The 24,818-nt window shown below is 34.8% G+C and overlaps 1 protein-coding gene across 1 annotated transcript; it reads right to left on the bottom strand.

Moving 5' to 3' along the window:
- Positions 1 to 21,734: 21,734 nt before the first annotated feature.
- Positions 21,735 to 23,435, bottom strand: LOC132305120 (uncharacterized). The gene is made up of 2 exons (XM_059802800.1): positions 22,848 to 23,435; positions 21,735 to 22,385 (listed from the first exon to the last, which is right to left on the bottom strand). Exons 1-2 carry the CDS (start codon positions 23,433 to 23,435, stop codon positions 21,735 to 21,737), a joined length of 1,239 nt encoding a protein of 412 aa, XP_059658783.1.
- Positions 23,436 to 24,818: the final 1,383 nt, after the last annotated feature.

Consider the following 24,818-nt stretch of genomic DNA (forward strand, 5'->3'; position numbering starts at 1 on the left):
GAGCAAATCACAATCGCGTCATTCCGAAGTAAATGTCTCAGAATCCACAATAAGCAAGAATTCTCTCTGAACAAACTACAATCTCACTGATTTGGATTCAACTTCCAGAAACCACACTGCGTACTCACAAACTCGATTGAACTAACATGGTACTGATCGGGCTCGAATTGATCTTCGTCCTCGCTTCCCACAGACGGCGCCAATTGAAGATGCAAGATTTCATTTCTTCTCTCCTTTCCTATCTCTCTCTCTCTAGAATTCTCTTTTTTCACTTTCCACCTGTAATGGTCTATTTATAGGCCATCACCCTTATTGCTGTTAACTGATTACATTGGGCTTATATTCAAAAGCTCTCTTCCTTCTGGGCTTGATCTTCCAATGGGCTTGACCTTCCTCAGTGGATCCCCCAGGTTCGGCCCATTCCAGGGCGCTTTGGCATAGATCCTACTTCAATCATTTGACCCGATCCCGTTTCAGCGAACCATATCCGGCCCATGCCACTTGCCGCATCCTCAACTGTCTTAAAATTTTCGCATTCTGATGTAGTTGAACCTGTTCGATAGATCTCGAACCAGTTCAAGATGGACAGAATGTAAAACCTTGTTCTGAACCTTTCGAAACCCTTCCTAAATGTTCTCACTACCTCTCAAAACTTCTTATAGCGTTGTTCTCATCATCTCAGAGTGTAGTATACCATGAACACTTGACCTTCTTCAAATCCGAATCCGATCTTTAATCTTTGAAATTTCGTACTGAAAAAATACAACTTGATCGGACTTATTTTGACATCGAAATTAGCCAATTACAAAATATATCTCACAAAAGGAATCACAATCAGCTTTACCTATCATCAATTAAATGAAATTTTGGGTATTGCTGATGAGGGGGAATGTTTTTACACTCACAAATCTTTAGTTCAAGTCCCAAATTTCATTGAAATAGAGGTTATTCAGCAGCTCTGCGAAAACCCTAACCCACAAAAACTTTTCCCTATCACCACCTCGGATCTCCCATTTGAAAATAGGTTGATTCACAGTGCACTTTATTATTGTATCATTCCTAGGGGCAGTGGACACACACACGTATCTCACTTTGACATTTTTTTGTTGTGGTGCATCTCCACTGGTAGGAAGCTCAATTTAGGGTTCATCATTTTCAGTCACATTATCCAATTCATGAAACCCACCTCTGAACCAGCCAAAATCAATCCTCCATCCCTTCTCTATGGCATGATGTTAACCCGCATTCTTAAGTTTTTCAAAGTACCTCTTAACTTTGAAATTTACAAAAAAAATGTCACTGATGACAATCGTCTCAGTGTCAAACTTTAAAGAAAATGGAAGCTAACAAAGACATTAAGGAATGGGTTCATAACTCTGACCATCCACTATCCGAACTCAGGATCCCATACTACCATCCGAGCAGGCCAATACTTTTGGCCTTGATAACCTAGATGTTCTGTTTCCTTCATCCATTACTCCTTCTCCTCCACCCAACATGGCTACTGAAACCATCATGGAGCTTCTTCGAACTCAACATGCTGAGATTACAGCTCGTATGGATCAGTTGCAATCTCAAACTATGGCTGCAATTAAGACATTGTCAAATCGAGTCACTGCTTTAGAATACATTGTCAGCACAGCCGGGACTTCAATTACTGACAGCAATGATCAACAAGCAATGGACCTCCAAATTGTCAAAGAACGAGCTAACAATGTGTATGAACTTCTTGTTGAAAGACCTACTCCAAGCAATTGTTGAAAAGCTTCAGCTATTCCCCTCCGGCAATCTCTCTAATGTGGCACCGGACTGATTCACACTCTCTAAGGTTATCATTTTGATGATTATTTTTGCTATGAGTTATAATTTTTTTTTTTTTTTTTTTTTTGATATGTGCTACTTGATACATCTGACAAATTTGAACAGGTTAGTACTCCTCTTTATATTAGTTATTTCGTATTTGACTTTCTAAGCATTATGTTGTCCTTTTTGCTCATGTCCAAAGGGGGAGAAAATAAATATTTTGGGTATATGCATGAACTAAAGGAGAGCTCTTACTATTTTGATTATTACAAACAAAGATGAAAAATGCATTTAACATGTCTATATTGAGATGCAACAAACAAGAACATCATTGAGCACAAAGCATGGAAACACCATGGAATGGGAGCACAAAAGAGAGTATATATCTCATCAGTACGGGTAGTGTAGAATGGTGAGAGTAGATTTTATGTAAGGCAAGTTAGTTTATAGCATCTTGTTTAAATTTCAAGCCTACATTCATCTTTCATAAATTCATATCATATGAAAACTAAATGATCCCATTTAATCTAATTGATCAGATGGCTAGAATAACCGATCAGTTCAGCCTCCTATCGATCAGATAAATGGAACAAATGAAAAATTATTTTATCTGATGTAACCGATCACTTCAGTGATCAAACCGACCAGATTGATCCAAGTGATCGATCAGATCACCACATAGTATCGATACGATGTCAAAAATAGTGAAGTTTCTATTTTCTGAAAATTGCCATGTAACCAATCACTTCACCCATATAGCTGATCAGATGAAAGGATGTGATTGATCAGATCACTCCATACTATTGATGGGATGAAGAATCCAGTGAACTTAAAAGTTTTATGGTTTATCAAGTGACTGATCAGTTCGTTAATGTAACCGATCAGATGGATCAAATTTTAGAAAGCGCGATGAAACAGGATCTGATCCTACCGATTAGTTCCATGATTTAACCAATCAGATGCTCCAACTGTCCGAACAGATATAGCATGTATTCGATCACTTCAGATCAAATGATCTCACAGATGACTCATGTGACCGATCAGATGGCAAAAAGTCAGAATTATTTTTGCCTCTAACGGTATTCTTGGCAGCTTTCAAAATCTTATCTTTATGCCTTTTAAACATCTATATAAACACATCAAGGTTTTCATTATAATTCACTTCTTACAAAAGAGAGAAAAACCTTGTGTTAAAAAAAATAAAAAAATAAAATAAAAAAACCTACAAGATTGATCATTGTCTCATTCATATCATTTGAGCTTTAAACCCTTTTGATATTCTCTAAATATACTATAGGCTTGTGAGCATTGATCTGCATATCAAATTCTGAGAGTTTTTTTGTTCTTCAATTGTATTCTTCAAATATTGTTGTACGGATTGGTTTAACCCAAAAGAAGTTTAAGAGGGGTTTGTTCTCTTAGTAAGAAGATTCCGAAGCAGTGTGCTTCTTGTACCCGTTTGCTCTCCACCCTTAATTAAGAAGGATTCATATTCGGTTTTGGTAAGTCTTAGAAGGGATCTTAAGCTGAGGAGTAGGAGTTTCCGAACCTCGCTAAATCTTGGTGTTATGAGTTTACTTCTCTCTCTCTTTACTATGCTTTTTTATTAAAATTCTTTTGTTTCTCAATATCTGTTATTATGTAATCAAGATTATTAATTGATCAACATAAATTGAATGGGTCAAGTGCAGAAAACACACCTAAAGTATGCTTATAGTGCATATTACACCTATGCAAAAAAAAACACACCTAAAGTTTCAATTTGATGCAAATAGGTCCCTCTAACAAATTTAAATTCTAAGTTGACTAAATTACCCTTACTGAACTATTTAATAAAATATATAAAAATAAATAAATTTGTAAAATGACCGAAAAGGACACTATTGTAGGATGTCCCTCCCGTGCAAAAAAAACACCCCTAAAGTTTCAATCTGGTGCAAATAGGTCCCTTTGACAAATTTAAACCTTAAGTTGACTAAATTGCCCTTATTGAACCATTTTATAAAATATATATATATAAAAAGAAATAATTTTATAAAATGACTGAAAATGATACTATTGGAGGACATCAGCAATGAACAAGTAAAGATAAAAATATAAAATAAAAATAAAAGTATAAAAGAAAAATAAAGATAAAAATAGAAAATAAAAACAAAAATAAAGTGCAAACTAATATAAAAACAAAAAAATTTCAAACTTCGAAAACCAGTGCACACTTATATTGGGAATTTTTTTTTTTTTTTTTTTTTTTTTTTTTTAACTGTGTTGGTAAAGAAAAAATAAAATAAAATGAAGAAAAAAAAATTAGTAGAAGAAAGTAAACTGAAATCTCAAAAAATTTAAATCCTTATTTTATAAATTCTTAAAGTTTAAAAATATATATATTTAGAGATATATATAGAGAAAAAAATTTAATAAATATATATATATTTATATATAAGGTAATATGCACATAACACCACTATACTATGAGATTAGTAGCACATATACCCTTTGGGTATTTTAGGAAGAGTAAAAGAGTAAAACGGATGTTACAACACTAATTTATGTTCGATAGGGTATTTTTACACAATGTAAAAAAATTAGGGTATTTTTTGCACACATTTTCAAATAGGGGGTAAAATTGATATACAAAGTATATTTTAGGGGTGTTTTGTGCACTTGTCTCTAAATTAAATAAACCCGATTAATTGGTATCGTTCTGTTAAGACTCTATTTTGTAATGACCTGGTCATTTTCGTTCCTTTCCTTTTTTTCGGTAATTTCTTTTTTTTCGTCTTTTTCCTATTTTGTCTTTTTCCCAATTTCCATTTCGTTGCATAACCTCACTTTTTGTGCTCGGATTTGATTCCAACTTTGCATGCATCCATGATATTTAATTTTAATGATATGGATATTTTTACTTTTGTAGAAAAACATGCTAGATGTTTACTTTTCTTGTAAAGGGTATGGATACATAGTTTCTTCGGAAACATTCTTGACTTTTGAGGTTTTAGTATAATTAAGAAAAGTAATTATTTTTTGTCTTAAGGATCATTTTGTAATTTAATTTGGAAGATATTTTGAAAAATTACTTTTTTATAATTTTTGAAAAATGTGACAAATGTCATTCTCCAATGGAACCATTTGTTGACATTATGGTGGAACCACTTGGAGACTTAGTATGATGGCACATGTAGGATGGAAATTCACCCACTTGTTAGCCTAGGATATGAGCATTTGTTGGCTTGGATGGTTGACAAGTGTAAGCTTAAGATTGATGAGCGCTGAATATTGCATATTCGAGCACCTAAATATATATATGTTAAAACCTAAAGTGATACTTCTATCCATTGTTAGACTGATTTTTGTGTATTTCTTGTTTTTAGATACTTTCCCAAAGAAATAGTTAAAACCAAGCTTTTATGATGAAAAAAATGATAAGGAAGTTAGCCGAGTCGTTGCCGGTCATTCAAAGCAAGCCGAGAGTCAAAATGGTGAATTTTGGAAGAGTTTAAGTTTAGAAACTTGAGCCTCAGTTTTAAAGCTCGAGCACAAAATAAGAAATTTCACCAAGGTAAAAAAGCTCAAGCTTTGAACTTAAAGCTCGTACCCGAATCAGAAAGCTCGAGCCTAACTTAAGGGTGCTCGAGCCTTTGCCTAAAAGCTCGAGCACATGATGTATCGGAATGTGAAAAGTTGATCCAAGCTCCCAGGACCTCGTGCCAAGTCTCAGGGATCAAGCACTAACACCCAGAGCTCGAGCCCACAGCCTTAGAGCTCGAGCACCATGAAGAGAGGATCAAGCACCATGAAAAGAGGATTGAGTACCATCAATAAAAAGATGTTTCAAAACAATTTTGCTCCTAGAGCTCGAGCCTGAATCAAAAAGCTCGTGCACCACCATTTTGAGCTCGAGCATGGCTAAAAACTCTGAACCCGCTTTAGTATTTTGGGCATAACTTTTGACTCGGAACTCCAAATTGAGCAGACTTAATAGCTCTAGAAAGAAGACTCGAAGCCCGATATTTTTGTCTATAATAGTCATCTCCAAATTCGCACTCTAAATTGGTCAAAATCACATTATAAAGTTAAAACATGTTGCTGGCAGGTGATGCTTGAGCCTGGGACTCTAGAGCCCGAGCCTTAACATCCCGGAACTTAAAAGTACATTTGGGAATTATATATTTTCACCTTTCTTTATTTCCTTACGGGTCCAATTGTTACCAAAAGCTGTAAAACCAATCCAAAAGGGATTGGGACTGAATTTCTCCTATAAAAAAAGAGGAGAAAGGCACAGAAAATCTCTCTCTCTCTCTCTTATTTCTCTCTCACGGCGGCTTTTAGGGTTTTGAAGAAGAAAATCCAAAAGGAATTTTGGCGGTCCATGGCGATAAAGACCACAACAACACAGATGATATCTTGCGTCGTCATGAGTAACTAATTCCTCTCTTAGGACATTGATGTAGCCTGAATCCGAATACCATGGTTTGATTATTCTGTACTTTGGGAATTTAATATATTATGTATTTTGATTGCATGATTTTGGGCAATTGACTTAATTCAATTGGATTTTATTTATTAAATAGTTTTTGAATGATTAATACCTTATCTTAGATTTAATTATTCTTAAATTATATTCAACTCATTCTTATTGGATGATATCTGGCGAAGTCCTGTCGGATATAAGAATGGAGATCATGCAATGGTGTTCAAACGTTTTTCATGAATGAATGTTTTCATAGTCTATGCCTAGGGAAGACGAGTTATACTGCAAAATTAGTTAGAAGTGGGTAGGTAGATAATTCGTGCCAACCGAAGATAGGTTATTATTAATTGAAATTCATGAAACATCTTTGTTTAAATCTGAATTAAATTAATGTTATTGAGTTTAATTCCATATGATACATAATTATTGAAATTCCAAGGTTGAACAGTTGACCATAGTATGAGGTTCGTGGTGAAGTCAATCCCTAAGTATTTCTTCTCTTGATCTCAAACATTTTATTCCGTTTATTTTCTTTTATGTTATTAAATTGCAGCACAACACACAAAATCAAATCTTCCTTCTAAATTAAAATAGCAATTAATTGAAGACTCGATAAACCACCACAGTCCTTGAGGTTCGATACCCTCAACATAGCCCTATCCTGCAAGAATTCGTTCTATTGCGAGTGGTTATTTATTATTGACACACATCAATTTTTAGTGCCGTTGGCAAGGACTGTGGCACAGTTTTGTTGAGTTCGAGATTAATTCTAGTTTAATTTATAGTTTTAGGACTTTCTGATATCTCACCATATTTCTTTTTCTTTTCAAGTGCAGGAATCTAGCTGCGAGGACGAAGATACCTAATGAATAAAAGCTGCGATGTCAAGACCATTTGTGAGTTTTTTTTTATTTCTTCACTTGAAAATTTTCTTTTTGTTACTACTTGTTACCATTGAAATTAGTTTAAATTGTTAGGAGAATTCTCTAAATAAGACATGGCTAATAATGGTGATAATCCCAATAGGGCACATGTGCCACAAGCACCTGTTCCTCCACCACAACCACAATTGAGGGATTACTTCATTCCAACCTCATATACATCCCCTTGTTGCTTTCAATTTCCATAATCTGATGCAACCCACTTTGAGATCAAGCCAGCTATGATCCAAATGCTTCCAACTTTCCACGAGTTTGGTACTGAAGATCCCTATAAGCATATGGATGAATTTTTGGAATTGTGTTCAACTACCAAGTTATCCACTCTCTCTGATGATGCTTTTAGGATGAGACTCTTCCAATTTTCTGTCAAGGACAGAGCTATAACTTGGTTGCACTTCCTACCTCATAATTCCATAAGCACATGGGATAAGTTGCAACAAGAGTTCTTGAAGAAATACTACACTGTGGGTAACATAACATAGATGAGAAAAGAGATCATGGCGTTCTCCCAAATCTCGGGTGAACAACTTCATAATACTTGGGAGAAATACAATGATCTTCTGAGAAAGTGTCCACACCATGATATTACTAAATGGCATTTGGTGCAAATCTTCTATGATGGATTACATTATCTACATAGGAACATGGTAGATGCTTCTAGTAATAGTGGTTTCCTGCATAAGAGCCCAAATAACGCTTAGGAACTGTTTGAGGCCCTAAGTGAAAATTCTCCTCAACATACTTCTTCCTCTAGGTCTAGGTCCACTTCTGGTATCCATAAGGTTGAAAGTTTGTATAAAGCAGAAAAATCTAGAGAGCTTGCCACTGAAATGGAAGTGTTGAATCAAAAGTTTGACCAAGCTTTATCAGCTGTCAGTAATCTTAGTTCTTCTCAGCACTCCTCTTTACCAAAGGAGGTGTGTTCTATCTGTGCTAATCCATCTCATTATACTAATAGTTGTCATCTCTTGTGTTTTTTCAATCAATCTTCCATCTACTGTCCTCCTCAATTTAGGAACCAAGCTAATCCAGATTCTCCTCCTCCTAAGTACTTGTCTACATTTGAAGAGAATGTAATAACTGCACTTAGTAACCTTAAAGTCTAACAATGAATTGTTGCATTCCCATTCTTAATCTATATTCAATCTAAAAACTCAAGTTGAGCAAATATCTGTTCAAGTTGGGGAAATAGTAAAAGTGTTGAATCAAAAAGAGGAAGGGAAATTTCCAAGTCAGCCAATTGCAAATCCAAAAAGGCAAACTTACATGATTGATGAGACTAACTCTTTAAGTTCTCGTCATGAACAAGTTAATGCCATCACTACTTTGAGGAGTAGAAAGATCATTAATAATCAAGTTGAGAAAAAAGAGGTAGAAATTGAGAGGCGTAGGATTCCTATCAATCCTATTCTTCTAATTCCACATCCCTCATATGTTCTCTCACATCCTACTCCATCAAGCTCCAAAGGAGTTGAAGGTGAAGTCACTTCTTCATCTACTCCAAACCTTGAGACAGCTTATGAGCCAAGAGCACCTTTTCCTGAACGTCTCAAGGGACCCTTTTACTTTGGTAAGCAAGGAGAGAAAATCTAAGACATGATGGATGTCTTCAAACATGTAAAAGTCAATATTCTTTTCCTAAATGCTATCAATCAAATCCCTGCCTATGCTAAATTTCTGAAAGATTTGTGCACTCAAAAGAGAAAATCAAAAAGCCAAGTCTCTAAGAAAATCTATCTCACTGAGCAAGTCAGTGCAATCATTCAACACAGCACTCCTCGTAAGTTCAAAGATCATGGTGCTCCTACCATATCTTGCACCATTGGAAACAATGTGATAGAACAAACACTTCTTGATCTTGGAGCAAGAGTTAATCTTCTTCCTTACTCGATGTATGAGCAATTAGGCTTGGGAGAGCTTAAACCCATGTCAATGGTGTTGCAACTTGCTGATTGATCTTTGAAGCAACCACGTGGGTTAATTGAAGATGTTCTCATTAAAGTGGACAAGTTTTATTTTCCGGTTGACTTTCTTGTCCCGGATACAAAACCTGTCCATGATCCCAATTGATGTACTCCTATGATCCTTAGTCGTCCATTCTTAGCTACAACAAATGTCAACATTAACTGTAAGACTGGGGCTATCGATATTTCTTTTCGGAACATGAAACTCAAATTAAACATCTTCAATGCCACTCCATATTTTTCAGAGAAAGATGAGTGCTTCTTTCTTGATGTCATTGATGAGGATTCAGTTACCATCTTTCCAATAAAAGATCCTCCTCCTTTGATTTCTAATCTTTCTCGTCTTTCTTGTGAGTCTTCTCACAAACTTGATCCTGAGTCACCACCGGATAAGCTTGAGTAATCTTTCTTGGGTCTTGATGGAACCACATGGGTTCCTCTTATTTCAAATTTCATAATCAGCCATAGGATTGGTTTTGGAATGAGGGAGGTAGTTGAATTGTTGGATACAGGCTAAGGAATGGTGTACAGTCGAGCTAACGACGTTAAACTTAGCATGTTGTCGAGCTATCGACGTTAAACTTAGCATTTATATGTTTGTACAATAGTTTATTTTTATTCTTTCAGTTTTTCTAGATTTTTAGTTTATTTTTATATTTTTCTTTTATTTTTTCAATTCGGTTAGTTTAGGTTTGTTTTTATTAAAAAAGTAAAAGAAATAGGTTAGTTTCTTGGTATATTTTTCTTTTATTTTTAAATTAGGTTTGTTTTGATTTTTTTAAAAAAAAATGTTGATTGACTTGTGCATAATGATATATATCTATTTTACTCCATATACTTGATACTCTGATGTGTGCTGTGGAATGTGATTATTTTGTCAGGTACAAAGGACAAAGTTTGGGGTGAGGTGACGATTTCATCCTCTATAATATAATTCTTGATCCTTACTGGTTCTGCGTATTTGGTAATATCTTTCTAACTCTACATCTGTTTTCACACATTGAGGACAATGTGCATCTTAAGTTTGGGGGTAAGGCAGTGCATTTTTTTTATAAAAAAAATTGTTGTTAATATATTGTGCACAAGAGGATGCAACTTAACTGTTTAAGCATGATTTTGAGTCTGTTGATTGTTGTGATGTCCATATGCAGTCTGATATTGGTTAAAGATGACTTATATGCCGAATTCATGCTAAATAGGGACTTTTGAAAATTTTTGATATCAATTGGTGGCATGTGGTTCACTTTGTCATGATGATTACTATTTGATGATTTTGATCTCTAAAGTACTTCATTTTGCACATGTTTACACTTACATACATTCTATGGGGTATAAATTTGAAATCTTATTCTAATTTGTGTTAAACTGAAATGAGCAGGTGAATTTGATGATTTTGAGAACCAAGGTATAAAAATAAATAAATAAATGAAAGAAATAAATGGTATGTATGCAATAAAAGAAAAAAAGTTCTTCACTAATATGAAAGAAACAAATGAAAAGAAAGAAAAATGGTCAAATTCAGGTACGTACCTAGATTGCTTAAGCAATTAAGTCCTTAGGGGTGTTTCAACACCTAATACCCTAAAACCAATTGGTTTGGTAGTCATTGGCTGAAAGTTCATTACATAAGAAGTTTAGGTTGCTTAGATTACTTGAGCAATTAGGTCTGTAGGGGTGTTTTAACACCTAATGCCCTAAAGCCATCTGGTTTGGGAGTCATTGGCTGAAAACTCGTTACAAGAATGATTTAGAAAGCTTAATAGACCCGAGCATTGCACAGTACCCTTTTGATGAAAAAAAAAAAAAAAAGAGTTGAAAAAAATTGAGTGATGAATGAAATAAATGCATACCTGTAGAAAATTAGGAAAAATACCTTGGGGATCAGAATTTGAAAGGTTTACTTGTGAATTGAGGGATAGGGGTAACCTTGGGGTTTAAAGGCTTGTTGCATAGGTTAAATGCAATCATGATTCCCACAAAAGCGGCTTTTTAGTTCTGTATTACTAAGGGACTAGCAATATATAAGTTTGGGGGTGTAATAAGCGCTGAATATTGCATATTTGAGCTCCTAAATATACCTATGTTAAGACCTAAAATGATACTTCTATCCATTGTTAGACTGATTTCTGTGTATTTTGTGTTTTTAGGTACTTTCCCAAAGAAACGGTTAAAACCAGGCTTTTATGATGAAAAAAATGATAAGGAAGTTTGCCGAGTCGTTGCCAGTCATTCAAAGCAAGTCGAGAGTCAAAATGGTGAATTTTGGAAGAGTTTAAGTTCAGAAGCTCGAGCCTCAGTTTTAAGGCTCGAGCACAAAACAAGAAATTTCACCAAGGCAAGAAAGCTCGAGCTTTGAACTCAAAGCTCGATCCTGAATCAGAAAGTTCGAGCCTAACTTAAGGGTAACTAAAAGCTCGAGCACATGATGTGTCGAAATATGAAAAGTTGATCTAAGCTTCCAGGACCTCGTGTCAAGTCTCAGGGATCGAGCACTAACACCCAGAGCTCGAGCCCACAGCCCTAAGCTCGAGCCCAACACCTTGGGATCGAGCACCATGACGAGAGTATCAAGCACCATCAATAAAAAGATGTTTTGGAACAATTTTGCTCCTAGAGCTCAAGCCCGAGCTTCAAAGCTCGAGCCCGAATCAAAAAGCTCGAGCACCACCACTTCGAGCTCGAGTATGGCTGAAAACTCTGAACCCGCTTTAGTATTTTGGGAATAACTTTTGACTTGGAACTCCAAATTGAGCAAACCCGCTTTAGTAGATGAATAGTGTTTTGTCGGGGGACTGTAAAAATAATGATTATGCCGACAGGTACTATAGCAAATAGTAATTCTGACCGAGTACTGTAGCATATAGTAATTCTGACCAAATAGTGATTTTGACTTGGATCATACAAATGGATTTTGGCTATCCTGATACAAAGGATCAGAATACAAATCCCTCGGGTGACTTGATTCAGCAGCAGAGGACGCATCATCAACCTCATCTTTGTCTTGGGAAAGATCTTGAATACGGTCAATAATGGTGGTTGCTAATTCTTTAAGTTCTTCTATTTCTGACTTTGGGGTTCTTCTGGACTTGTGCATGTGCGCAAAAGAGGCCTGTTCTGGGTTACTTTGTTTGAGCATTTGGGACTGCTCTTGAGTGACTGGAGTAATCTGAACCTGTTTTGGGTTCTGGACTCTGTTGAATTCATCTTCAACATAGCCTACAATCCTGTCAATTTTGAAGAAGTCCCACCATTTAACATAGTGACGTCGAATGGCTGTATTATTTTGGATATCATATTGCCATTTGAATATCCATGGGACCTTGTATTTATAGTAGAATAGTCAAAGGACTAGAACCTGAGAAGTATGTTTGTTAACTTTGTAAACCGTATGAAAATATTTGACTTGTTCCGCCAGAGTAAGGGGAAGGATTTCTGGGATGGAACCATGTAGTGACCACCATTTGAGGAACCAAGTGGGAATTTGACTTTTGAACTTATTATCAAAGTTGATAGACCAAGAATGAGTGAATGACTCATTTTGGTGTAACAATATGGTTGACCAGGCCATCATATAGTCATAGTAACTAAATTGAATTTCATCACCAGGTAGAGGTTGGAGCAAGGACGGATGAACACCCCATTCTTCCATAAAAAGAATCTGTTGGATGTATAGGGAATGGTAAATGACTTTGGATGGATCATTACGATCCGAGATGGACTTGATAACTATGGATTCAGTATGATAAAGGATATCTCTAGAGAATCCTAGTGTCTTTTGGGGATGATTTATCTAAAAATAAAGGTTACCTGGGAAATAGGATCTCATTAAAGTGAGGGGATCCTTTATGTGACTATGGTGAGGTTCAATATAAAAAAGGGGCGCAAGTGGTTTTTCAAAATATTCACTGACTGACTTTTTTGGAATTGGTTTTTGGGTTTGGCAAACTGGAGGTTTAACTTGGACCTGAAAAGGGTCAGGAGAGGGATTGACCAAAGCTGACTTGAAAGTAACTATTGGTTCAAGAGGTTAGAACCGGTTTACCATGGCAAGGGCAGAGGATGATTGGGCTTGGGAATATATATCAAATAGTTTGACTAGTTGTCATCCCTGGGGGAACTGTCTCGGAGGGTTCCTGTTTGTCATTCTGCAGGAATTTACGGGTAAGAAAATCTAGAATCGAATTATCACTTCCTTTGATATAATTCTATATCAAAATCAAATATACTTAAAATAACTTGCCATCAGGCAAAAATCTGTTTAGAAGCAATATTTTCAACTTCTTTTTCGAAAACATATTTTGCACTTTGACAATCAACTCTGACTAAAATTTTTTAATTTAAAATATCATCTTGAAATTTACTGATACATAAAACAATAGATAAAATTTCTTTTTTAATAGTACTATAATTACTTTGTGCTTTTGTCTAAACACCATAATGAAAACGATCTAATTGTTCGGGAGCATCTGAACTAACTCGTTGTTTGAGGATGCCACCATAACCGCTATCAGAGGCATCAATTTCAATGATTTTAAAAGAATCAGTAGTTGGAATGCCAAGACATAGCAGGGACTTGACATACTGTTTTATGGATTTAACTAGGTTAGTATGGATGGAAGTCCATGGAAGAGGATTTTTCTGAAGGCGGTCAAATAGGGGTTTACATTGTTTTCTGAGATCTTTGTAGAAATTTACAATGTAATTGAGAGAACTTAAGAACCTTTGTAGCTGAGATTTGTCAAGAATTTCATCAAGAAATTTATCAGCGAACTATAATAACCAATCGATGGGACGAATTTGTCCTTAATGAATGTTATAACCAAGAAACCTAACTTTGACTTGATTTTTTTAGCAGAGACAACCAGTCCATTTTTTTTGAATGGTAAACGATTTCAAATGTTTACAATGCTTATCAATGGACTTGGAGAAAATGAGGATATCATCAATATAAACAATTGAAAAATGATTATAAGAATTAAATATATCATTCATGATATTTTGGAATTCACTAGGAGCATTTTTTAGTCCAAGGGCCATGACTTTCCACTCATAATGACCAAAAGGGGTAGTAAAGGCGGTTTTATATCTGTCTTTCTTTCTAAGATGGATTTGCCAAAATCCTAACTTCATATCAAACTTAGAGAAAATAACTGCTTGCCTTAACCTGCTAATGAGGTCCTTTTTGTTAGGAATATGATATCTAATCCATTTTAAAACCTTATTGAGAGGTTTATAATTAATAACTAGGCGAGGGACGCCTCTTTCAAGTTCAGAATTTTTCTGAACATAAAAAGCTGGGCATGACCATGGTGACTTACTTTTTCGAATGATCTTTTTGTGAAGAAGTTCTGCAATTTCTTGTTTACAGAATTCCATTACTTCTATCTGAATTGGTCTTGCCTTAGTGGGAATGTGTTTATCCTTAAATCCTTTAATGTAAGGCAATTTAACTGAGTGCTTTTTCCTGTGCCAAAAGGCAGTAGGAATATTAGAACAAACTTTGTCTTTGATTTGTTCTTCAAAATCTTTAATTTTCTACTGAAGGACTGGGTCTGTTAATTGAGAGTCTATTCTTTTATAATTAACTTCTTATTTTAAAAATTTTAATCATTGAGTTTTTTCGTGAAGTAAATTAATAGATTTAGAAACGGAAGAATCAATTACTGATTTTAATTCCTCTCGAGAAAGGTGACTTAGGAAGGTAAATCTAACTTCTTGTCCAAAGGGTCGAGTGACCAGGCCCTCATTATCCGTTGTGAATGGATATAAGAGGTATATAAATGGGACTCCTAGAATTAACCTGTCAGTCATACTTTTTACCAGAACAAATGATGTTTTAAAACACACATTGTTTTGGCAAACATGGGCTTTGGACAATTTGTACTTTATATCCATTTTACTTCCATTCGCTGAACTTAATTGCTCAGAAGTTTTCTTATAGTACTTGGTTGGTATGAGACCTTCTTGGATACAATTTAAATCAGCTCCTGTATCAATCAAAGCAATGATTTCAAGTTTGAAATCTTTGTTGACGATAAGGGTAACCTTACAATACCATTTTTGAAATGAGATTTTATTTAAGATCTGGAAATGGTGAGTTGGACTGGCTGAATGATTAGATTCTTCATCATCGGATGACGAACCCTTTTCCTTAAAGAAGAAAGTATGATTTGTATTAAGGTCTTTTATATCATTTTTTATGACTTGATTTTCTTCTTTAAGTTTTTTAATTTCAGTTTTGATTATATTAATTTCTGTTTGGAGATCTTGGATGGTTACTTCTTTTGGTTGATTATTGAATCTTTCAAAAGTTTTATAGAGACTAAAATTAGGTTTAGTGACTTTGGGAGTTTCAGCTTCTTTGTTCCCTAATAAAACTTTGAGTTTTTTAAGGTAGAAGGATTTTAACTCAGGGTCTTCTACCTTACTGATAAGATCAACAAGGAGGTGTTCTTGTTCTTCAATTTTTGTGAGGACATTAAGGGTTTTGGTGTTACAACAACTATCTTTACATCCTATTGTAATATCAGAAGGAATCATCAGAGGATTGTGAATAGTATGGTCTCCCTCCCATAGCTCTTTCACGACAAAACAACACTCATAGGAAGTCCTATAAAAGTCACAAAGGATATCATAAGAATTATAAAAAATGAAAATCAGTTATCCCAAAGATAGAATACTATTCTAGAGAATAACAAAAACCGAAAAAGAAGTACTTCCATTTCATCATTGAAGCTTTGTTATTTTCATGGTGATTTCTTGAAGGGGGTTGAGTGTTACTTTTGACAAAATGCTTATACAAGGGTTTTCTTCTTTTTAGAAGGCATGCATCTTTGGAATGTGGAATGTAGCCTAAGCCATTTTTGAAAAATACACTTTGTTATTTTCCAAGCATCAGTTTCAAATTTCCCTTTCCTTGAGTGAATTTAGCAATGATGTTTAGTTGATCCTCAATAATAATTTTCAGTGACTCATTTTCCGAAATAATATTGCTAGGTTCTTTGAAAGTGAATTGCTCCATTTCCTTTTTCAAAAAATCAGTTTCAGTTTTAGTTTTTTCAAGATTTTTGGAAAGAATGAAATTCTCTCTTCTGAGAGATGCACATTTTAAGACCACGTTTCCTAGTTCTTTATAAATTTCTTGAAAAGCATCTTGTAGACCATTATACTCAGCAAGTAAATCATTGAATGAAATATCTTCCCCAATGGAGGAGTCAGAGGAAGAACTTACCTCATCATCGTTTGCCATAAGACAAAGGTTTGCTAGATTGCTCACATCTAGATCCTCATCACTTCGGGAGGTAAGAGAGTCATCATCTTCCCATAAGGCTTTCATTGATCTCTTCTTGGATCTTTCTTCATTTTCCTTTTTTGTAGAGAATGCAGTCAGTTTTAAAGTGCCCGGTTTACCATAATGAAAACATATGGATTGCTCCTTTTGAGAGGAGTTATGTGATGAAGAAGAGCTTCTTCTGAAATTGCACTTTTTGTTGTATTTCTTCCTTTAAAGATATCTTTTGAAGGATAGAGTGGTAAAAGCAATTTCTTTGTCATTTTCGATGGTATCTTTAGGTACTTCTTCAATTGTAAAGGCTTGAAGAGCAATGGTCTTGGATTGAAGAGCTTCCTTAGTGGATTGGTCCTTTATAGTTATCTTATACGAAAGGAGAGAACAAAAAGCTCATCTAGAGGCAGTTTCTCAATATCTTTTGCTTCTTGAATGGCGATTACCTTTGAGTTCCAGCTCTTCGGAAGTGCCCACAAGATTTTTCTGATTGATCAGAAGAATATGCCCTACCAAGATTCTTCAAAGGGTTAATGATGTTAGTAAAGCGAGAAAACATTTCACTAATAGATTCATTTTCATTCATGCTAAAAAGTTCATATTCATGCACAAGTCTATCAATTTTTGTATTTTTGACTTGACTAGTCCTTTCATAGGTGACGATGAGTTTATCCCAAATTTTCTTGGTTGTATCATAATCACAAATTTCATTGTACTCATCTTTGCTTAGTGCACAATAGAGATTGTTTTTAGCCTTGGAATTATATTGAACAAGCCTACGATTATTAGCATCCCATTCAGATTTCGGTTTAGGAACATCCTCTCCTTCTACCTTTTCGGTTGGAATATTGTTTCCAAATTCAACAACATCCCACACTTCTATGTCAACATTTTTAAGAAAAACTCTTATTCGATTTTTCCAATAGATAAAGTCATTACCATCAAACAAGGGAGATCTATTGTTGGACTGTCCTTCTAGAGAAGACAATCTGACAAAGTTAGACATGATCATACTCTAAGACGGTTAAGTCAATTAGATAGAGTTTAGACTGTGATACCACTTGATGCCCAAGAATGGACTCTAGAGAGCGGTCAATAGAGTCATTTGATAAATATGGCTAATTTTAAATTTATCTAGAAGATCAATATGCAATTTTCAATTAATCCAACATATGATAGACAAGTATATCAAATAATTGAAAATCAAGATCAAATGTAAAGAAAAGAGTTTAGAGAGATTGCAAACATTGACATAATGATTTTAGCTAGGTTTTATTACTCCTACTCCTCGGCATAAGACCCCTCTTGAGACTTCCCAATTCACTATGACTTCTCCTTACGGGTGGAGAGCAAACATTTACATGAAGCTACTCCTTACTTCAACTTACTAAGAGAACAACCTTCCTTTAGTTTTCCTTTGGGTCACACCAACCCGATGGGTTAAACCAACCCTTTACAATTGTTTGTGATAAAAGAAGCGATGTATAACAAATCTCTCAAAGATAGATGTACAAGTGTAAGCTCACAAGACTAGAGTAATAAATGAATCAAATAAAGCTCAAGTCTAGTGAATGAACAGGTGATAGAGTAAATGCTGTTAAATGATATTTCAAATGTTCTCTCTATAATAATAGTTACCTTCTTCAATGCTTGACCTTATATAAAGTGTAGTGGTAGATGAGAGGCAGTAATTGCTCAAATATGACTGTTGAAGTTAGTTGCTTAACATTTAATGAATGAATTACCGTTGGAGCAATTTATACTGAAACACAGATCTGGCTTAAATCATTTAAGTACTTGAGAGGATAAGATTGGATCTTATCTAACTGGTTACGGGGTTCTTTCTAACCGGTTACAATAACTATGAGCATATTTGGAGCCGCTACTCGATTATAAGAGGGTTCCTAACCAGTTACAACAAATGCAATATGAAAATGATCTTTTCTGCTTTAATTCAAGTACTTGGTTACAAGGAATTTTCTAACCGGTTATGAGTAGTTATTTTTGAATGGTTCATTTTGCCCATTGATCGACTCAGTTAGAACATATATCCTAATCGGTTACAGGATGTGTCTCTTTGAGCATGCTCTCTGTTCTATTTATCTACTCAGTTAGAGGAATTCTCCTAATCAGTTATAAGGTACGTTTTTCAGGATTGATATTTTGTCCATTCACCTAATCGATTAAAGAACTCTTCCTAACCGTTTATAAATTGTGTTTCACAGGATGTGTATACTGTCCATTCACCTAATCGGTTAGAGAACTCTTTCTAACTGGTTATAAGTTATATTTCATAGGTTGTGTATACTTTTCATTCACCTAATCGGTTAGAGAACTCTTCCTAACTGGTTACAAGATCTAAAAGATTGAATTTTTGTTTCTCTTTTAAATGCAGGTTCTTGATAACTATGAGAATGTTTTTGAAAAGAGTGCATAAGCCTATAGATATGAGCTTCAAATAAATTCATAAATTACTTTGACAAGAATCCTAATCACTCAACAATCTATCTACCCCTTTTCTTCGAGACTTGATCATGATTGCTTTAAGCTTGAGGTAAACTTGATTTCTCTTGAAATGATGTTTACATCTTGTTTGATTGTACATGATTGAATATAATTTCTCTGCATATGCGATCTTTCTGCTCTACATGTTTAATGTAAATATTAGTCCGAGAACAGTTTAATGGTTTGTAATCATCAAAATCATTAGATGGTCTTTGAATAACCTTTTAGGTCAACAATATATATTATTTCATTTTTTTTTTTTTTATGTATTTTTAGTTTTGAGATAATCAAATTTCAAAATTATTCACTTGTGACTTGTGAGTAGGGGTAGCAAATGGGCGGGTTGGGCCAGGTTTGGGTTGGGTTGAAAATGAACGGGTCAAACACGGGTCAAGACGCATATTCAACCCATTCAGAATGGGTTAAAAATGGGAGGATAAAAAATGTATAAGGTCAACCCGTTATAACCCGTGGACCCATTACTTATTATTATTATTATTATTAATTATTTTTTTCCCGGAAGGTTTTAAAATTTTATTTAATAACAAATAAAAAAAACAATCTTGAACTCAGTAATATTTATGGACTCGTTTTAGAGAGAGAAGTGAAGGAAATAGTAGAAATATTAATGTTTTAAAAATAAAATTTTCCCTTAAAAATTTTGATGTTTACAAACATGCAAAAAGAAAATCTAATTTTGCATATTTGAAAAAAATAATAATAATCATAATTGACCCATGAAACCCGACTGACTGCCCAAAATATTGATGTTTAAAAAATAAAATTTTCTTAAAAATTTTGATGTTTACAAACATGGAAAAGGAAAATGTAATTTGTAAAAATAAAAAATAAATAAAATAAAATAAAATTGTCCCGTGAAACTCGACCGACCTGCCCAAAATATTGATGTTTCAAAAATAAAGTTTTCTTAAAAACTTTGATGTTTACAAACATGGAAAAGGAAAATGTAATTTGCATATTTGAAAAAAAAATAAAATAAAATAAAATAAAATTGATCTGTGAAACCCAACCGACCCGCCCAAAATATTGATGTTTTAAAAATAAAATTTTCTTAAAAACTTTGATATTTATAAACAAGGAAAAGGAAAATGTAATTTGCATATTTGAAGGAAAAAAAAAAAAAAAAAAATTGACCCGTGAAACCCGACCGATCCGCCCAAAATATCGATGTTTTAAAAATAAAATTTTCGTAAAAACTTTGATGTTTACAAACATGAAAAATGAAAATGTAATTTGCATATTTGAAAGAAAAAAAAAAAAAAAAATGACTCGTGAAACCCGATCGACCCGCCAAAAATATTGATGTTTAAAAAATAAAAAATTTGATGTTTACAAACTTGGAAAAGGAAAATGTAATTTGTATATTTGTAATAAGAAATAAAAATTGGCTCGTGAAACCCGAACGACCAGCCCAAAATATTGATGTTTTAAAAATAAAATTTTCTTAAAAACTTTGATATTTACTAACATGGAAAAGGAAATGTAATTTGCATATTTGAAAAAAAAAATAAAAATAAAAATAACCCGTGAAACCCGCCCAAAATATTGATGTTTTAAAAATAAAATTTTATTAAAAATGTTGATATTTACAAACATGGAAAAGGAAAATGTAATTTGCATATTTGAAAATAATAATAATAATAATAATTGATTGTGAAACCCGAGCGACCCGTCCAAAATATTGATGTTTAAAAAAGAAAAATTTTGATATTTACAAACTTGGAAAAAGAAAATGTAATTTGTATATTTGTAAAAATAAAAAATAAAAAATAAAAACCGTGAAACCTGACCGACTCGCCCAAAATATTGATATTTTAAAAATAAAATTTTCTTTAAAATTTTGATGTTTACAAACATGAAAAAGAAAAATGTAATTTGCATATTTGGGGGAAAAAATAAAAAAAATAAAAAAATAAAATTTGACCTGTGAAACCAGCCCAAAATAGTCGGGTTGGCCCTACCTAACCCAATTTTAGGTTGAGGTTGGGTTGGGACTGGGCTGGGTTGGGCTATCCCAACTTGCAGCCCTCATCGTGAGTGAGTGAATTTTAGAGAGAGTAATGAGTTGAGTGCAATATATAATAGATGTGTGTTGTGTGTCTATTATGTGCTGAGTGATATATAGGTCAAATATGGGTAACCATATTCAATCCATCGTGACCCTCAAATTAAGTGGTTAAAAATTACCAAATCAATTTTTGACCCATTTTAAATATGATTCACCCAAAAATATTAAAAAGCGGATGGATATGGACAAGTTGATAGTTTCTGACCTATTTTACCATCCCTACTTGTGAGCCTAGTCTCTAGAAATTTATCAAATAATCTGACCAGACAACTTTAACTATATGATTAAGGATTGCAAAATATCCCTCATACTATCGACATTTTGTGCACATTTGGTATCCCTTTCACAGATCAATCAAGCTTGTGGGTTCAATTAAGGTTTTCCAATCTGTGATTGAAGTGTTGAACTTGCATTTGATCTTAAAAAACCTCCAAATTGGGGATATGAAACAGCAGTTGATGAACAAATGATCGTGTGATTCACGGCTATTGTGGCAGAGAGAACACAGATTGTGGTGCTTTGCCATAGATTTGCAATCTAATGTTGGGAGCCTACCTTGCACTGCCAACCATAAATTAAACTTCATGCGAGGGATTGTAGGGGAGTGCCAAACAAGGCTAAACCACGGAATAGGATCAGAGCGAGGAGCCAAGAATAATGATGTGTGCTTCAAGTGGAATTAACCTGAGGAAGATGCAGTCCAGTGCTTTGTATCAGACCTTGAAAGACATGGCTGGTGAAGAAGGAGGAGCTCAAGGACGGCAGCAATGAATGAAGGTGGGAAGGACCATGATGAGGAAGTTAAGAACTTGTCCACTGTGCTATCCTCACTTATTCCAGCATCTATGAGTAATGCAATTAGGAATCTAGAACAAAGAGGGCCACCAGGTGCCCAATTGTCCCACCAGAAGTAAGTATCTCTACCATTACCAATATTATGCTTGATTAACATTCTTGCATGGTGTCTAAGTTGTAAAATTTTCCTCCAGCTCCATGAGCATAGAGATGGAATCCTTATAGTCCAGAAATTTCTTGATCTGATTAGGTGAGTTTTACACCATTTGATCCATAACCTATCAGTGTTATCAAAGTGCAGCTCCCATATGAGTCTCAAGATTCCAGCTTTATTAGAGAGTTCAAGATTTGGAATGCCTAAACCCCCCAATTCCTTGGGCTTGCAGACCTTACTCCACCTCACCTTAGCTCCACTTGCTTTCATTTCTGGCCCTGACCATAGGAAGGACCTGAAAATCTTATTAAGTTCATTAATAACAGCCTTTGGGAGAATGAAAATTCCACTCCAGTAAATTTGAGTGGACACAAGGACTGCCTTAACAAGTTGCATATGATAGTGACCTAGAAGTCCAATGAGAGATTCTGTGTGTAATTTTTTCAATGAAAATGCTACAATGTGAAACTTTGAGACTGGTTATGATCAAGGGCACCCCTAAGTATTTGACTGGGAGAAAGCCAACCCCAATACCAAGTAGATCTGATATTAATAGCTCTGTATGAGGATCAATGCCTGAGTAGAAGACTGTGCTTTTTGTGAGGTTGATTTATAGGCCAGACATAGAATAAAAGTGGTCTGTGGCACATTTAAGTATTGATACAGAAGTAATGTCACCATGGCAAAGTAGAAGTAAGTCATCAGCATAAGATAAATGGGTGATTTTATGAGCTCCACATCTCCAGTGGTACTTGAAAGCAGTGGCTCTCTCTACATAGTTGTTAATGATTGATGACAAGGTATTCATAACAATGACAAATAGAAAAGGGGATATAGGATCACCTTGTCTGAGCCCTCTCCTCCCTTTGAAGAAACCATGAAATTCACCATTAATATCAATGGTGAAAGAGGGTGAGGAAATGCAAGCCTGTATGAGCTGGATGAATTTTTGTGGAAAGTTGAGTAGTGTAAGACATTAGATGATGAAATCCCATCAAAATCAAAAGCTTTCCTGAGATCAATCTTGATTGCGCATCTGGCAGGTGAAAAATCCTTGTGATAACCCCTGAGAAGCTCATGTGCCAAGAGTATTAGATCACTGATTTTCCTCCCTTTGTTGAAAGCTGCTTGTGAAGGGTTAATTATATGTGGTAGAGTGGCCTGCAGCTTAGTTGCCAAGAGCTTAGCAATGCATTTGTAAACTGTGTTGCAACAGGAAATTGGTCTATAATCATGGATGGATGAGGGATTTTGGCATTTTGGGACTAGAGAGATGTAGGTGCTGTTGGCCTCAGACAGTAACTTTCTATTCCTGAAAAATTCTGAAATTGCAAAGAGGATAGATCTTCCAACTATGTGCCAAGCTTTGTGGAAGAAGGATGCATTATAGCCATCAGGGCCAGGAGCTTTGTCTCTGTGAAGCTGGAACATGCAACTTTGAATGTCCAAATGAGAGGGGATTTCTTCCAAATAGGAGAGAAAACGATGGGGAACTTGTTTGGTGAAAAACTGCTACAAATCTGATGTATGATGAGTTGATAGTGGAGAGCAAACAAGCAGACTTTGGAAATGTGCAACCACCACTTGAATAATTGTATCCGTGTCTTTGATGACTTGACCATCCTCCAGAGTAAGTGAGATAATTTTGTTCTTGTTGTTTCTGGATGAAAAGCTTTTGTGGAAGTAACAGGAATTACAATCTCCTAGCTTCAACCATATCATTCTAGACTTTTGTCTAAGAATGTCTACTTGGGCGGAAAGGAACGAAAGGGTTTTCAAGCAGAAACACTCCACACAGTGGATAGTCCTCCAGAAAATTTGTAATACTGTGATTTCAATTCTGAAATTGAGATTTCTTAAAGAATGCTCAGTGTCCAGAAGGATCCTCACCGATTGGAACATGTCCCCTTCTCACTGTCGCCCCCCTCCAAGGCCTCCGGACTAGCTCTTGCCGGAGTTCCGCTCCTTGCTTAGTCACCGGATTTGCTCACTAACACCCTCCTTTAACAATTTCTTAAAACTGTTAGTGGAGGTCATTAGTTTCTGGGTTGGGTTTCTCTCTTGTTCGCTCTCTTGGGCTTGTTTTCTTGGGCATGGCCTAATGGCCCACTTTGTAAATTCCTACTTTATATTATTTATTTCAGTCGCTTTAAAATTCCAAAAAAAAAAAAAAAAAAAAAGATGTTTTTGGGTTCAATGGGACTGCACTTGGTTATGGCGCAAAATATTCAAACTCAGAGGAGCAGCCCACTCTTTTCTACAACACAAAATGTACAATGGAAACAAAAACATCAGTCTTTTTTGACATTTGGTTGCCACGTGGTCCACTATGTGTGAGGGATTACCTACTTTCCAAGGAATGAAATGTATTTTTTATATTATATATATTTAATAATCTAAAGGGTGTACGACTACACGTGTCTTCCTTGTATTAGTATGTCTAGAGCCACAAAAATGAAATCTATCCTCTCACATTGCAGACCAAGTCCAATCACTCAAAATATATATATATATATATATATATATATAAGACAACTTTGGGCCTTCCAAATAGTCCAATCAATTAAAAATGTTTTAAAAAAAACAATAAAAGGACCAATAATTTAAGAAACAACAATAATTAATTCGATAATTTAATAAGGAACAATAATTGAACAGAACCAATAATTCAAGAAAGGACAATAATTAAAAAGGACCAATAATGAAAAGAGGGAACAATAATTTACTAAACCTTTAAAAAACATTAATTCGATAAGTAGAAAAGCAATAAAAGTCTCTCTCTTTCCTCTCACATTGCAGACTAAGTCCAACCAC

Source organism: Cornus florida, unplaced genomic scaffold (genome assembly GCF_030987335.1).
Source record: "Cornus florida cultivar Cherokee Brave unplaced genomic scaffold, ASM3098733v1 CherokeeBrave_3.0.0_Hap2_Chr04, whole genome shotgun sequence".
Taxonomy (NCBI): domain Eukaryota; kingdom Viridiplantae; phylum Streptophyta; class Magnoliopsida; order Cornales; family Cornaceae; genus Cornus; species Cornus florida.